At 47.4% G+C, this 12818-nt stretch overlaps 1 protein-coding gene across 1 annotated transcript in view; it reads left to right on the plus strand.

Moving 5' to 3' along the window:
- The first annotated feature begins 3963 nt into the window (after positions 1-3963).
- FAM20C (FAM20C golgi associated secretory pathway kinase) overlaps positions 3964-12818 on the plus strand; it is a 100354-nt gene continuing 91499 nt past the window's right edge. The window contains exon 1 of the mRNA XM_081889193.1: positions 3964-6201. Within this exon, the coding sequence (XP_081745319.1) occupies positions 5402-6201 (800 nt within the window). The 5' untranslated portion in view covers positions 3964-5401. The remainder of the gene's footprint in view (positions 6202-12818) is intronic.

The following is a 12818-nucleotide window of genomic DNA, read 5'->3' on the forward strand; positions in this document are numbered from 1 at the left end:
GAGCATACTAGGCAGGTGGTCTTGAATCAGAAAGGAGAGCTGGAGTTGAATCTTGATGAATTATAGGTGGAGTTGGCCAGAACCTAGGAGAATCAACTGGCTCCCCCCCCCACCCCCGAATGCTCATTGCTAGGAGTGTGCATCAGATTTTGGGGGGGGGAGTTAAATGTCAAGCAGAAGTGAGGTGCCTCAGCGAGATGTTGGGCTTGTTAGATGTGAAGCAGGACACACCAGCCTGTGTGTCAAAGCAGACACCCACTGAACTGTTTCATGGCGCCTCGGTGATCCAGGTATCCAAAAATGCTGCAGACAAGTGCCCGCAAAAAGCAATTTCTCCAACCTATCATTTGAGAAATCACACCATGGTGAAGAAAGAGAGAACATCAGAATGGGGAGTACGCATAGGGATAGCTCTGTGGTAACTGACAAGTACAGTGGTACCTTGGGTTAAGTACTTAATTCGTTCTGAAGGTCCGTACTTAACCTGAAACGGTTCTTAACCTGAAGACCACTTTAGCTAATGGGGCCTCCTGCTGCCGCCGCGCTGCTGGAGCCCGATTTCTGTTCTCATCCTGAAGCAAAGTTCTTAACCTTAAGCACTATTTCTGGGTTAGTGGAGTCTGTAACCTGAAGCGTATGTAACTCGAGGTACCACTGTATAGCTTGTAGTCAGAGGGAAAGATGTTATCCCGAAGTGAATCCTTTCTAGTCCTCCTCTCCCCACCCCCACCCCAAGAAAAAACACATTAAAGGTACCTAGTACAAAAGTCACTGGGCTGATTTGTCTGAAACGTAGCAGGTTTCTTACCCAGGGGAACCTCTTTCATAGCTGAAAATTTCAGACCAATTGTCCTGAAAATATCATGGAAGATTAAGTGATTAATTCTTACCCTCCCCAAGGTGATAGCTGCCCCAGCAGAAAAACCATGACAATTATCTTTTTGGAATTTGGCAGGATTCTTCGACTCAGAAGGGGCAACGTTGCCTGTGAATTTCATTCAACTCTGCCCTCCCCCAATAAAATAAAAGTTACAAAAGATGCCTGCAACTACCATCTACTTCTGCCAAAATAAGGTACTTACTAGGTACTTGCCACAAAAAAACTTCTGTTCCTTAAAAGAACACTAATTGTCAATCCTACATGCAATGCTCAGCTGCAAACGGCTGTCTGTGTTACATTTCTATAATTATATTTGTTGTTCAGTCACAAGATCATACACCAGACTTGCTGATATTAGCTACTCATATCAATAATGCGGGGGCAGAGGGGGAAAGAGGAAGAGAGAAAGAGAACAGGAACTGTTTCCAGGCAAAAAATAATGCTAAATCACAATAGGTGCCACGATATACGAAAGAGTTCATTTTATTACATTTATCAGCCAGCAAAAAACCCATATTAATGGCAAGCAATTCCATTAAGAGCTCATTATTTCCTTGTGTTTATAATAGGAGAAGCATTATCAAGGGTAATATTCATCTGACACAGCAGAAACTGAGAGCGTGAAACAGTTTGGGAAAGTCACAGGAGAAGACGTTGAGCTTAATTCCTAAAAAGAAATAGTTATGTTCTGCCTCCCCACCACCACCCAACTGAGTTCTGCTCATCAAAAGCATATCAAACCTTCATCGGAAGGAACGGGGGGCGCAGAGGCGTCTATATAAATGCCATGTATATATTATTGTCTCAGTAATCCCCGTAACAAATTAAAGTAGGCAATTTATGTTAGCCGCACATTGCAGAGGGAGACCAACCCAGTGTGTCGAAAACTAAACTGACATTTCAACCAAGGACCTGCAGGCATTAAACCACTATGCTACAATTAATTGATATTGTTATAATTCGGCTATTATTGGGGGAATATTGGAAAACCAATAAGAACTTATTAGCTATTCTGCAACATTATATTCATTTATTGCATGGTTGGAGAACCTAAGCCCTGGGGCTTAATTGCAGCCCTCCAAGCCTCTCTCTCTGGTCCTTGGGGCTTTCTGCTAGCCACACCCTCTTTCCCCAAGCCACACCCCTCCCTGGCCTTGCATCACAGCCTCCTTGAGGGTTTTTGCCTGGCTGTTATGTGCCCTCGACTCTCATAGAGGCTCTTGCTTGTCTGCCTGGATGGATGATAGACAGGAGAGGGTGAATGTGAAAATTCTGGACTGCACTTCCCATTGCCCCTGAGCATTGGACATGCTTGCTGGAGCAGATGACATACCCCCCAACATTTCTCTGATGAAAATGGGAACATCCTATTCTATTATTGGGACGTGGGTGGCGCTGTGGGTTAAACCACAGAGCCTAGAAGGTGAGCGGTTCGAATCCCCACAACAGGGGTGAGCTCCCGTTGCTCGGTCCCTGCTCCTGCCAACCTAGCAGTTCAAAAACACGTCAAAGTGCAAGTAGATAAATAGGTACCGCTCTGGTGGGAAGGTAAACGGTGTTTCCGTGCGCTGCTCTGGTTCTCCAGAAGCGGCTTAGTCATGTTGGCCACATGACCCGGAAACTGTACTCCCTTGGCCAGTAAAGCGAGATGAGCGCCACAACCCCAGAGTCGGTCACGACTGGACCTAATGGTCAGGGGTCCCTTTACCTTTACCTTTACATTGGTACCTTGGGTTACATATGCTTCAGGTTACATACGCTTCAGGTTACAGACTCCGCTAACCCAGAAATAGTGCTTCACGTTAAGAACTTTGCTTCAGGATGAGAACAGAAATTGTACTCCGGTGGTGCGGCGGCAGCAGGAGGCCCCATTAGCTAAAGTGGTGCTTCAGGTTAACAACAGTTTCAGGTTAAGTACAGAGCTCCAGAGTGAATTAAGTACTTAACCCAAGGTACCACTGTATTCTATTATTATTATTATACTATTTATACCCCACCACTCTGAATGGGTTGCTGCAGGCACTCTGGGCCACTTCCAACATATAAAAACACAATAAGACATTAAACATCAAAAAGCTTCCCTACACTGGGCTGCCTTCAGGCGGCTCGGGTGTCAGATAACTCCACACCCTCCAACATTTCTCTGATGAAAATAGGGAGGTCCTAAGGAAGAGCGGGATGTTCTGGGATCAAATCAGAAACTGGGAATACTTCTGTAAATCTGGTGATGCCACTGGGAAACAGGGACACTTGGAGGGTCTGAGATGGGAATCAGGGTCCAACAACATCAGGAGTGCACCACGTTGGCTATTCCTGACCCAACAGTCAGTTTCATTCCAGTGGCTTTTGGATTCGTCTTGCAGTCATCGCATACAGAAACCACAATAAAATCTGGCCTGGTGTGCCTACTTAACCCTGGAGAGCTGCTCTGGGAGCAATTACGTGTGCATTTATGGATTGATTATTTTTGCATTAAACGCGCGCGCACCCTAGACTATTCGTGTGTGCATCTCTCATCCCTCTGTAAAAAAACAAAACCCAAACCAAAATAATGACCTTGCAAAAAGAGCCAGATGCACTTCTCCTTTGTGTTTCATTTGCGAAATGTGCTCTGTGTAATGCAGACGATGACAACAGCAAAAAAATATTAAAATAATAATTCAAGTCCCTCTGATCCGACGCAGCCAGACTGCCCTCATACTTTGCAATCATAGATTTTCTTCCTTTCCTCTCTCTCTCTCTCTCTCTCTCTCTCTCTCTCTCTCTCTCTCTCTCTCTCTTTCTCCCCGGCTACCAGCGCCTTCCCCTCCTCAAACCTTTGAGAAAAAGACGCCCTCTTTTTGCCCTAGTTGGATCTGCAGTAAAAATGAGAGAGATACTGGGGGGAAAGGAGAGAGAGAGAGAGAGAGAGGGAGACAGCTTTTGGGCTGAGGTTTTCCTGTTACTATCACTGTAGCATTTATTTAGCCAATCTCTTAACTATGACGTCTGGGTGGATGGCTTGCTCATAATATTTTAACACACCCACCGAAGGCCGGCGCTGCCTCCTCCTCTCTCGGCCAGCCAATCTGCTGCATTCAGTGTGGCTCCGAGGGGGGAACCGCGCTGCACCTGCCAAACGCTCCCTCCGAGCGCGCTCTCTCTCCCTCCTCCCCCCTTTCCCTTTCTGCCTTTTCACATTTATTTACCCCCTTCCTCTTCTTCCCCACGAAAAGCAGATCCGCACAGCCCAGCGCGGATACAACCCAAGCTGCTGCCTTGCTCCAAAAAGGACCGCTATTGAATGTGATGCTTCTATAGACCTTTTATTTTCCCCCCCTTCTAATTCGCCAACCCCCCCCCCCCGCACCACCCTATTTAAATTCTCTATTTTGGGTCATCTGGGAGGTTATTATTTCTTTATCTCTCCCCCTCCCTCTTTGGAGCAAATGACAGTATTGCATTTTTCTTATATATAGTGCGGGTTTTCTTTTTTTCTCCTGCACTGATTTATTTTTTTAAGAGAAAACCTCTGTCCTTTCAACCCACCCACCCCCACCTCCTCTCGCTACCCAATTCCTGGATGAGCCGATCGCTCTCGCCCAAGCGCTGGAAGGAAGCTCCGGAAAGAAACATGTTAAAGAAAAAACCCAGCGTCCAGCCAATGTTTTGAAACAGTCGCGCAGAGAGGGAGAGAGCGAGAGAGCGAAGAGAAAACGGCCAGAGGAGAGAGAGAGAGAGAGAGAGAGAGAGAGAGAGAGAGAGAGAGAGAGAGAGAGAGAGAGAGAGAGAGAGAGAGAGAGAGAGAGAAGGCAGGAAGATTTTCGCCTCCTGCTTTTTTCCAGCAGCCGCCTCGCTCGTTTTGCAGAGAACCGGGTAGGAAAAGAGAAGCTCGAACAGAGGACCAGAAAAATAATGGGCTGATTCCTTCTCCACCATCATCCCCCTCTCTTATGGTCCTTTTCTGAAATCTCGTCATCCACCCCTCGCCTTTTACCTTTCTAATTTAATTTAATTCTTTTTAAATGCTCCTGATTTCTTTGCCTTTATTTCCCTCGGCTTCTTTCTCCCTCCCTTTTCCCCCCAAAGGCAAAAAGAGGCCGATGTTGTGTGCATTCGGGGAGATCACGTCCAACATCCGACTCTCTATTTTTTGCATCTGTTTTGACCCCTTCCTGCTTTAAACCCGTCCGACCGTGGGGTGCTCCGAGGACTTTTTTTAAAAAAAGATTTAATTTGCAACTCTACAGATCGCGATGCTGCTGCTGCTGCTGCTTCCGTCGCCGGCTGCTCCTCGGTTTTAAAAAGACTTGCCTGGTGCGGGGGTAAAGAAAAACCGATTTATTTATTTCTGGAAATGACTGGCTGGACCGGACCGGGAAGTCCCGACGCTTTTGTGTTTCTTTTTCTGTGAAAAAGCCCACCCAACTCCAGCCACCCTTTCTTCCCACCTGGCTGGGGTCCCTTCATATATTTATTTCCAAATTAACCCTCAATATATTATATACATTTATTTATTTCCTCCTCCTTTCCAACCGAGCCATGAAGATGATTTTGGTGCGCAAATTCCGGATCCTTATCCTGATGGTGTTCCTCATCGCCTGCACCATGCATATCATGATCGACCTGCTGCCCAAGCTGGAGAAGCGGGCGGCGGGCGCCGACGGAGCCGGAGACGGCAGAGGAAGCGCTGGAGGAGCCGGAGGAGGCAGCGCCAACGCGGGCTGCTCCTGCTCGCACGCCGCAGCCGCCGCTGCAGCCAGCCGAGCCGGGGAGAAAGAAGGCGCGCGGGGCTGGGCGCCGGCTCCGGAGCTGCCCGAGCAACAGCAGCAGCAAGCGGCTGCAGCAGCGCCGGCGGAGAGGGCCGGCGCCTCGGAGGCTGCCGCTGCAGCCGCGGGCTGGCCTAGCAAGCACACGCTGCGGATCCTGCAGGACTTCAGCAGCGACCCCAGCTCCAACGTGAGCTCGCACTCGCTGGAGAAAGGCGCCTCGGAGCGGGCCGAAGCCTTCAAGCGCGCGCAGCAGGAGAAGCAGCAGCAGCCAAAGAGGCCGGATCTGACCCAGAAAGCGCTCATCCAAGATGGGGAGCTGCGCCACGGCCAGCCGAGCAAGAGGAGGCAGCAGCAGCCGGGGAACCGCCTGGGAGGCCACCGGCCTCGCCAGCAGCCGGGCTACGAGGAGGAGGAGGAGGACGAGGAAGGCGCGTATTTCTCCAAGCTGGCGGCTCTCTTCGAGCACCCGCTGTACAAGCTGCCCGTCCCGCCGCTGGGAGACCAGGACGTCCTATTCAGCGTCAACAGCGACATCCGATTCAACCCCAAAGCGGCGGAGAATCAGGAATGGTGAGTTGGGGGATTGCTGGGGTGGGGGGAGAGGAAAGAGGCTTTGGAAAACGCCCCGCCGTCGAAAATAGAGATGGGGGGGGGGCGTCTAGGGTAGGAGTGAAACTAGGCTTTCTTTCACCCGGGGCAAAGACCCCGGTTGGCACACTCCCCGTGCGTATTTGCGCGCACGCACGCACACACAGGCTGGGAGTCTCAACAGCGCCCCTTTGGAGGCTTCACCCGGGGCAAAACCTCCCCTGGCTAGCTTCCCCACTGAATTGGGGTTGGGGGCTGCTGCGGGAGGGGGAGGAGAGAAGTGGCTTTGGCTTTAGGTAACGCCCCACCGCGCCGTCCAAAACAGAGGAGTGGGGGGGGGGTCTAAGGGAGCGTTGCCTGAAGCGGCCCTTTCGGATTCTCGGCTTAGGAGCAATCTTTAAAGAGCCTTGTCCTAATTGCGCCCCCACCCCTTCCGCACCGGTGTCTTTCTTTGCCCGTTCAGATTCTTGCATTAAATGATTCTCTGCTCTCCCCCCAAAAAAATTAAATAGAGGGGGGAGTCTTTGCCCCTTCTGGTTCTCTCCTGAAGAACAGGCAGCGTTGGTTGATTCTCTTCTTTACCCTAAAATTGGTTGATTCTCTTCTTTACCCTAAAATTACAATAGGGAGGGAGTCTTTCTGGGAAAGGGTGAGCTGCTGCTGCTGCTACTGCTGCCCCTTCTCCACCCTCAGAGTTTAATATCTCCCCCTTCCCAGCCTGAGGACTGGAAGAGAAGCTTGCATGGGCTGACAAGCCCCCAACCCATATACTTCAGCATAGAGGGACGGGGGCAGAAAGTAGTAGCTGACGTTGGCAGTGCCACCTTGCTGGTCGTTGCCTTCCCTTCTTAAAGAGAGGAAAAAGAGAATCTTACATTGACAGCTTGCCCACCCACCCTGTAAATACAACAGGGAATGGGTCTTTCTAAGAGAGCTTCGAGTGATGTTGCCCCCTAGGAATCTTCAGCTCCTTCCAAAAATTATCAGCTCCTTCCTTAACAAAAATGGATAAGAGTCTCCTCTTGACTTTTACTGCTCTCCCCTCCCCCAACCCAAGAATACAGTGCAGAAGTCGTAGTAGCAGTGATAACATTTCGGAAATCTTCCTCCCTTATGGGGAAAAAAATGGACAAGTCTTGCATTGGTTACCACCAGCCCCTCTTAATATTTTTTTAAAAAAGGCCTCACACACCCTACAAAAATATAAGAGACAGCCGAGTTCTGTAACAGCATCAGCTGATGCCACCTCTTCTGATTTTCTCCTCCCTTCAAACCTAAAATATATAGGTAAGTCTTGCAGTAGTTAATGCCCCCCATAAGAGTCTTATAGTGATTGACACTCCCTTCTTAAACTAGATAAGATATCCTGAGATAGCAATGGCTGGTGATTCTCCCCCACTTCTCCTCTGCTCCTGGTTTTGCAGTTATTGATGCCAAGGCTAACATTAACAAATACAAATATTTTACTGACTGTCACCCTTCCAAAAAACAAACAAACCAGAGTGCATTCTATGATGCTGCTTTCTCAGTACGTTGCTCCTTTGAAAGGTATTTCTCTTCTCCAGCTGTTGTAAAAATGAAGAAGTCTTGGTTGACCTCCCCTCCCCCCAGATAAATAAGGCAGAGATAATGTTTCTAAGAGAGCACTGTGTGTTGTGAAAGGTAGCTTTGGTTTATGATAAATCCCTTCTTTGATTCCCACCCAACCTCCCCGCCTCCACTGTGGAAATAGATAAGGATCTCAGGGGCAAAAAGGCAATGTTTTCCTTTAAAGATAGCACCTGGAGATGTCTTGCCCACCCAACCAAAAACTGAAGAGGCAGAATTGTCATGTCTTCTTCTCACTCTTAATTATTCTCCCACTGCCCCCCCTCCAAACTACAGATAATGGATAGTGGGTTTTTCAAAAATAACATAGACGAATGTCTTTTAAAATACCACTTTGAACTTCCTGATTGGTCTCCTGTGTCTCTCTGCCTATATGCAATTGTTACCCCCTCTCCCCAAAAAGGAAGGTGAGATACAGTGTTTTTAGGAATCCTGTCACTGCGAAGAAGGTTGTTAGATTGTTTCATCTGAGCTGAAACGGGTTTGCAGAGTTAATCTACCCAAAAGACAAATAACTAGGAATCAGAAGGAGGAGATGGACAATTCATGGTCTTCCCACCTCAGCCCATGTTTACCCCTTGTTAGGTAGAGAAAATAGAATTTGGAGGATTTTATTTCAGTGGAGGTGCCAGATTTAATTGACCTCAGGAAGAGGAACTGGATAGATGCTATGACTTCCACCACAGCCAGCCTTCCCTTCCCAGGAACCTTTCTTAAAAAACACGATTGTTTGAGTTGTGTGAATGGAGCCTGCTAATCTCATCCACCAAAGATGAAGCGGTGATGGTGAAATAGGAAGTATGTCCAATCCCATCTCCTTCCTCCACTGCCTTTGTCAGTGTATAATCTACTCAACTTCAACCCTTTGCTGGAACTGCTGAATGAATTGCTTACTTTTAATTATATAGGATGTCTCCCTAGATTAAATGGCAGTTTTACCTGGAAATAAGCCCCATCAAACATAGTGGGATTTACTTCTGAGTAGACATGTACAGGATTGTGCTAGTAGTGGGTTCCTGAAGAGAACCAGGTATGTTAGAAAAAAGGTGTGTCTTTCTCTCTCCCCCCCCATCTTTTCAGGCTTCTGTCTGGGATGAAGGTCTTAGTATGTTGTCCAATAATTTGAAATGCTGAGGGAGCTCCTGCAGATTTAAGACCAGACACACCCAGAGGATGCAGAGAATTTGAGATAACCATGCTGACATCCTCACCCACTGCCGCTACTACCACTTCCAGTGTTCGAAACTCCCATTGATCTAGGCGCATTTCACAACAGGGAATTTAATGAGTTCTAGGTGCAGCATTGCACCTAAGATTTCAGATTAAAACTGCAGAGTGGAAGGAAAGGAGGAACTTTTTTTCTGCCTCCCCACTTCCAGCTACTCTCTGAAGAGGGGAGAAGAGACCCTCTTAAAGAATATTACTGAGGTGGGCAGGGAAAGGACCAGACCATGTGAAAAATGAACATAATATTTTAGCTGCAGTTCATTCATTTTTCAGCTCTGTATTCTTATAAAAGAGAGTGCTTAGAATTCTGTTGTTGCGCCCGTAACCTAGGTTTAAGGTGCCGTCAAGCTCCTAGCTTTCATATCTCAGTTTCTCACACTGACCACTACTATACTAGATCCCATTTTCCAGATGTTTGGTGACAGCACTAGATATTGTTCCCACAGGAAGCAGTGGTGGCCACCGATTTGGGTGGCTTTCAAAGAGGATTAGACGAGTCCATGGAGAGGAAGGCTGTTGATGGCTACTGGCCAAGATGGTTATACTCTGCCACCACAGTCAGAGACATTAATGCTTCTGAATACCAGTTGCTGGAAACCACAGGAGTAGGGAAAGTGCTCTTGAGCTCTGGTCCCACTTGTGAATTTTCCACAGACATCTGGGTGGCCACTTTGAGAACAGGATGTGGACTAGATGGGCCGTTGGTCTGATCCAGCAGAGCTCTTATGCTCTTACCTTTCATGCTCTGGTTATTTGCTGATTGATCCTGTAGTCCAGGCATGTCCAAAGCCTGTTTTGGGGGCCTAATCCGGCCCGCTGGTTGGTTTAATCTGTCCCCTGTGGCAGTTTATTTCCTGGGGGAAATCCCCCCAAAAATGTTCAACCCTAAAAAAGGGACAACAACTTCAAAGGTCAAGAACTTTGGTCAGTCCTTTGGTCGACCCTCACAGGCCTCCACTTCATCAAATCTGGCCCTCTTTGAAAAAGGTTTGGACACTACTGCTGTATTCCTTTACTCGGTGAGAGTGAACCCCTTTGGACAGACGTGTGTAGGGCTGCACTGCTAACTTCCAAAGCTGAAAGAATTGCAGGTGGTCTAAACACTGTTTGCAAAAACTCTTCCCACCCCTTAGGTAGGAGTTGTTGTTATAAAGATAAAAGCAAGTGCATGAGCAAATCCCTAGAGTCCATCTCCGAGTAAGAGTATTAGGAGCTGGATCAGGCCAAAGTCGCATCCTGTTCTCACTGTGGCCAGCCAGAAACCTATGGGAAGCCTGAGAGCAAGAGCTGAGTGAAAGAACACTCTTCCCGCCCCCTTTGTGATTTCTAGAGGTTGGTATTCAGACATCCATTTGATGCTTTGCTTGCTGCATTTATAACCCACTTGTTCCTCCAAGGAGCTCAACGTGATGCCTTTAGATCTCCACCTCCCCGATTCCTCCTCACAACAAACCTGTGAGGTAAGCTAGGCTGTGAGTGACAGGCCCAAGCTCAACCAGTGAGCTTCATAGCTGAGTGGAGATTCGAACCTTGGTCTCGTATGCTAGTTGGACACTCTAACCACAATACCACACAGGCTCTCTTTTTTATTGTCCCTGAAAGAGTCAGAGATCCTATTGGGTAAGGTGCAAGTTTCCATTCCCTCTCCCGACAAAAGTAATTTGTCCATTACACTCCACCCAACAAAGACACCCTTTTTGTATATGCAAATGTCATGTGCTAAATTGTAGCCCCAAAGACATAGATATATAACAAAAGGTGTGAGCTGTACCTTCCTTCCTCCTTTTGTGGCCTCATTCAGGATTGTCCCTTCCCTGCTGTTAAACAATGCATTCATAAAAAATGAATACGGGTGGATAATATTTTTATTGTACAGGTAGGTAGCCGTGTTGGTCTGCCTTAGTCAAAAGTAAATAAAAAAATTCCTTCCAGTAGCACCTTAGAGACCAACTAAGTTTGTTATTGGTATGAGCTTTCGTGGAATGGGTGATTGGCTGATAGGTGTGGTAAACCTGTTGACGACTGTTAACAACTGCAATTGGTCTTACAGGAAAAAGCAAGGGGTGAGATGGCTAAAAACAGCTTTATCATGTATAATGAGATAAGAATCCAATGCCTCTATTCAGACCAGGTCTCTCCATGGTTTTAAGTTTGCTGATGAGTTGCAATTCAGCAACTTCTCTTTCCAGTCTATTTCTGAAATTCTTTTGTAATAAGACAGCTACAGGTTTACCACACATGTCAGCCAATCACCCATTCCCACCACCCTTCTGAATAATACTCCTCCCCACCCTCTCACTATATATAAGGGTCTGGTGACTTCTGTTTTGGTGTATCTGAAGAAGTGTGCATGCACACAAAAGCTCATGCCAATAACTAACTTAGTTGGTCTCTAAGGTGCTACTGGAAGGAATTTTTTATTTTCTTTTTATATTGCTAGGAGCAATTCCTGAGTCCTTTTTTCTGATTGAACTAGTCCCCCTTTCCCTCAGTACAGAGGGATGACTTCTTGGATATACAAGGCCAAGAAGGCAGGCTCTTTTCTTAACTCCTCTCTGGACCCCTGCTCTCCTCATATTGTCCCTTAAAATGGCAGGGCCTCTGATATATGCATCTGTTACATATCTTTCCTATCTGTCCTCCAAGGAGCTCAAGGTGGTGTCTTATACATTTCTTATTTCACTGCATGTACCTGTTCTTGTAGGTGCATTATATATTGAGGCAGCTTGCTTATTTTTCTCCTCTCCAACCTCCACATTGGATGCATAGTCCCAAGGATGCCCCTCCACCCTTTTACAGCAGCTTTCCTCAGCCTGGTGCCCACTAGATGAGGCTCCCAACCAGTGCCGGATTTACATATAAGCTAAGGGACGCAGGTGGCGCTGTGGGTTAAACCACAGAGCCTAGGACTTGCCAATCAGAAGGTTGGCGGTTCGAATCCCCGTGACGGACTGAGCTCCCGTTGCTCAGTCCCAGCTCCTGCCAACCCAGCAGTTTGAAAGCATGTCAAAGTGCAAGTAGATAAATAGGTACCACTCCAGTGGGAAGGTAGATGGTGTTTCCGTGCGCTGCTCTGGTTCACCAGAAGCAGCTTAGTCATGCTGGCCACATGACCCGGAAGCTGTACGCCGGCTCCCTCGGCTAATAAAGTGAGAGGAGCGCCGCAACCCCAGAGTCAGCCATGACTGGACCTAGTGGTCAGGGGTCCCTTTACCTTTACTTTAAACAAGCTATAGTTTAGGGCCCCACTCTCTTTGGGGACCCCTAAAAAAATTAAAGGAAAAAACCCTGAATGTACTTTTCCCAAATATAAGAGAAAAAACAAATAAAATACAATCTACATATAGCAACAGTGTTTTGTGTTGTGTAGGCTTCTATGATGTAAGTCATGGGCCCCGCCTGCTAACCTGCTCCCTAAAATATCACTGGTTACTAATTTCTATATATAGGGTGCCTATGTTCTGCATGGGCTGGTTGCAGGGCAACAAGGGCAAATGGCTTTAGATACCTATTAGGTCCATAAATTACCATATAGCATATATTCAACACAGAAAACAGTGACAATTTGTTGTTGACAAAGGACAGCCGGACATATAAAGGACCCCATTACCTTTAGTAGCTTAGGGCCTCATTAAACCTAAATCTGGCCCTTTCCTAACCCTCTTTCAGCCCCAGATCAGCGGTACAGCAACTGCTTTGCATGCAGAAACCCCCAGATCCAGTCTCTGGCATCTCCAGGTAGGGCTAGGAATGTCCCTCCTCTG

This window comes from Podarcis melisellensis (genome assembly GCF_964234715.1).
Source record: "Podarcis melisellensis genome assembly, chromosome: 14".
In the NCBI taxonomy this organism is placed as follows: Eukaryota; Metazoa; Chordata; class Lepidosauria; order Squamata; family Lacertidae; genus Podarcis; species Podarcis melisellensis.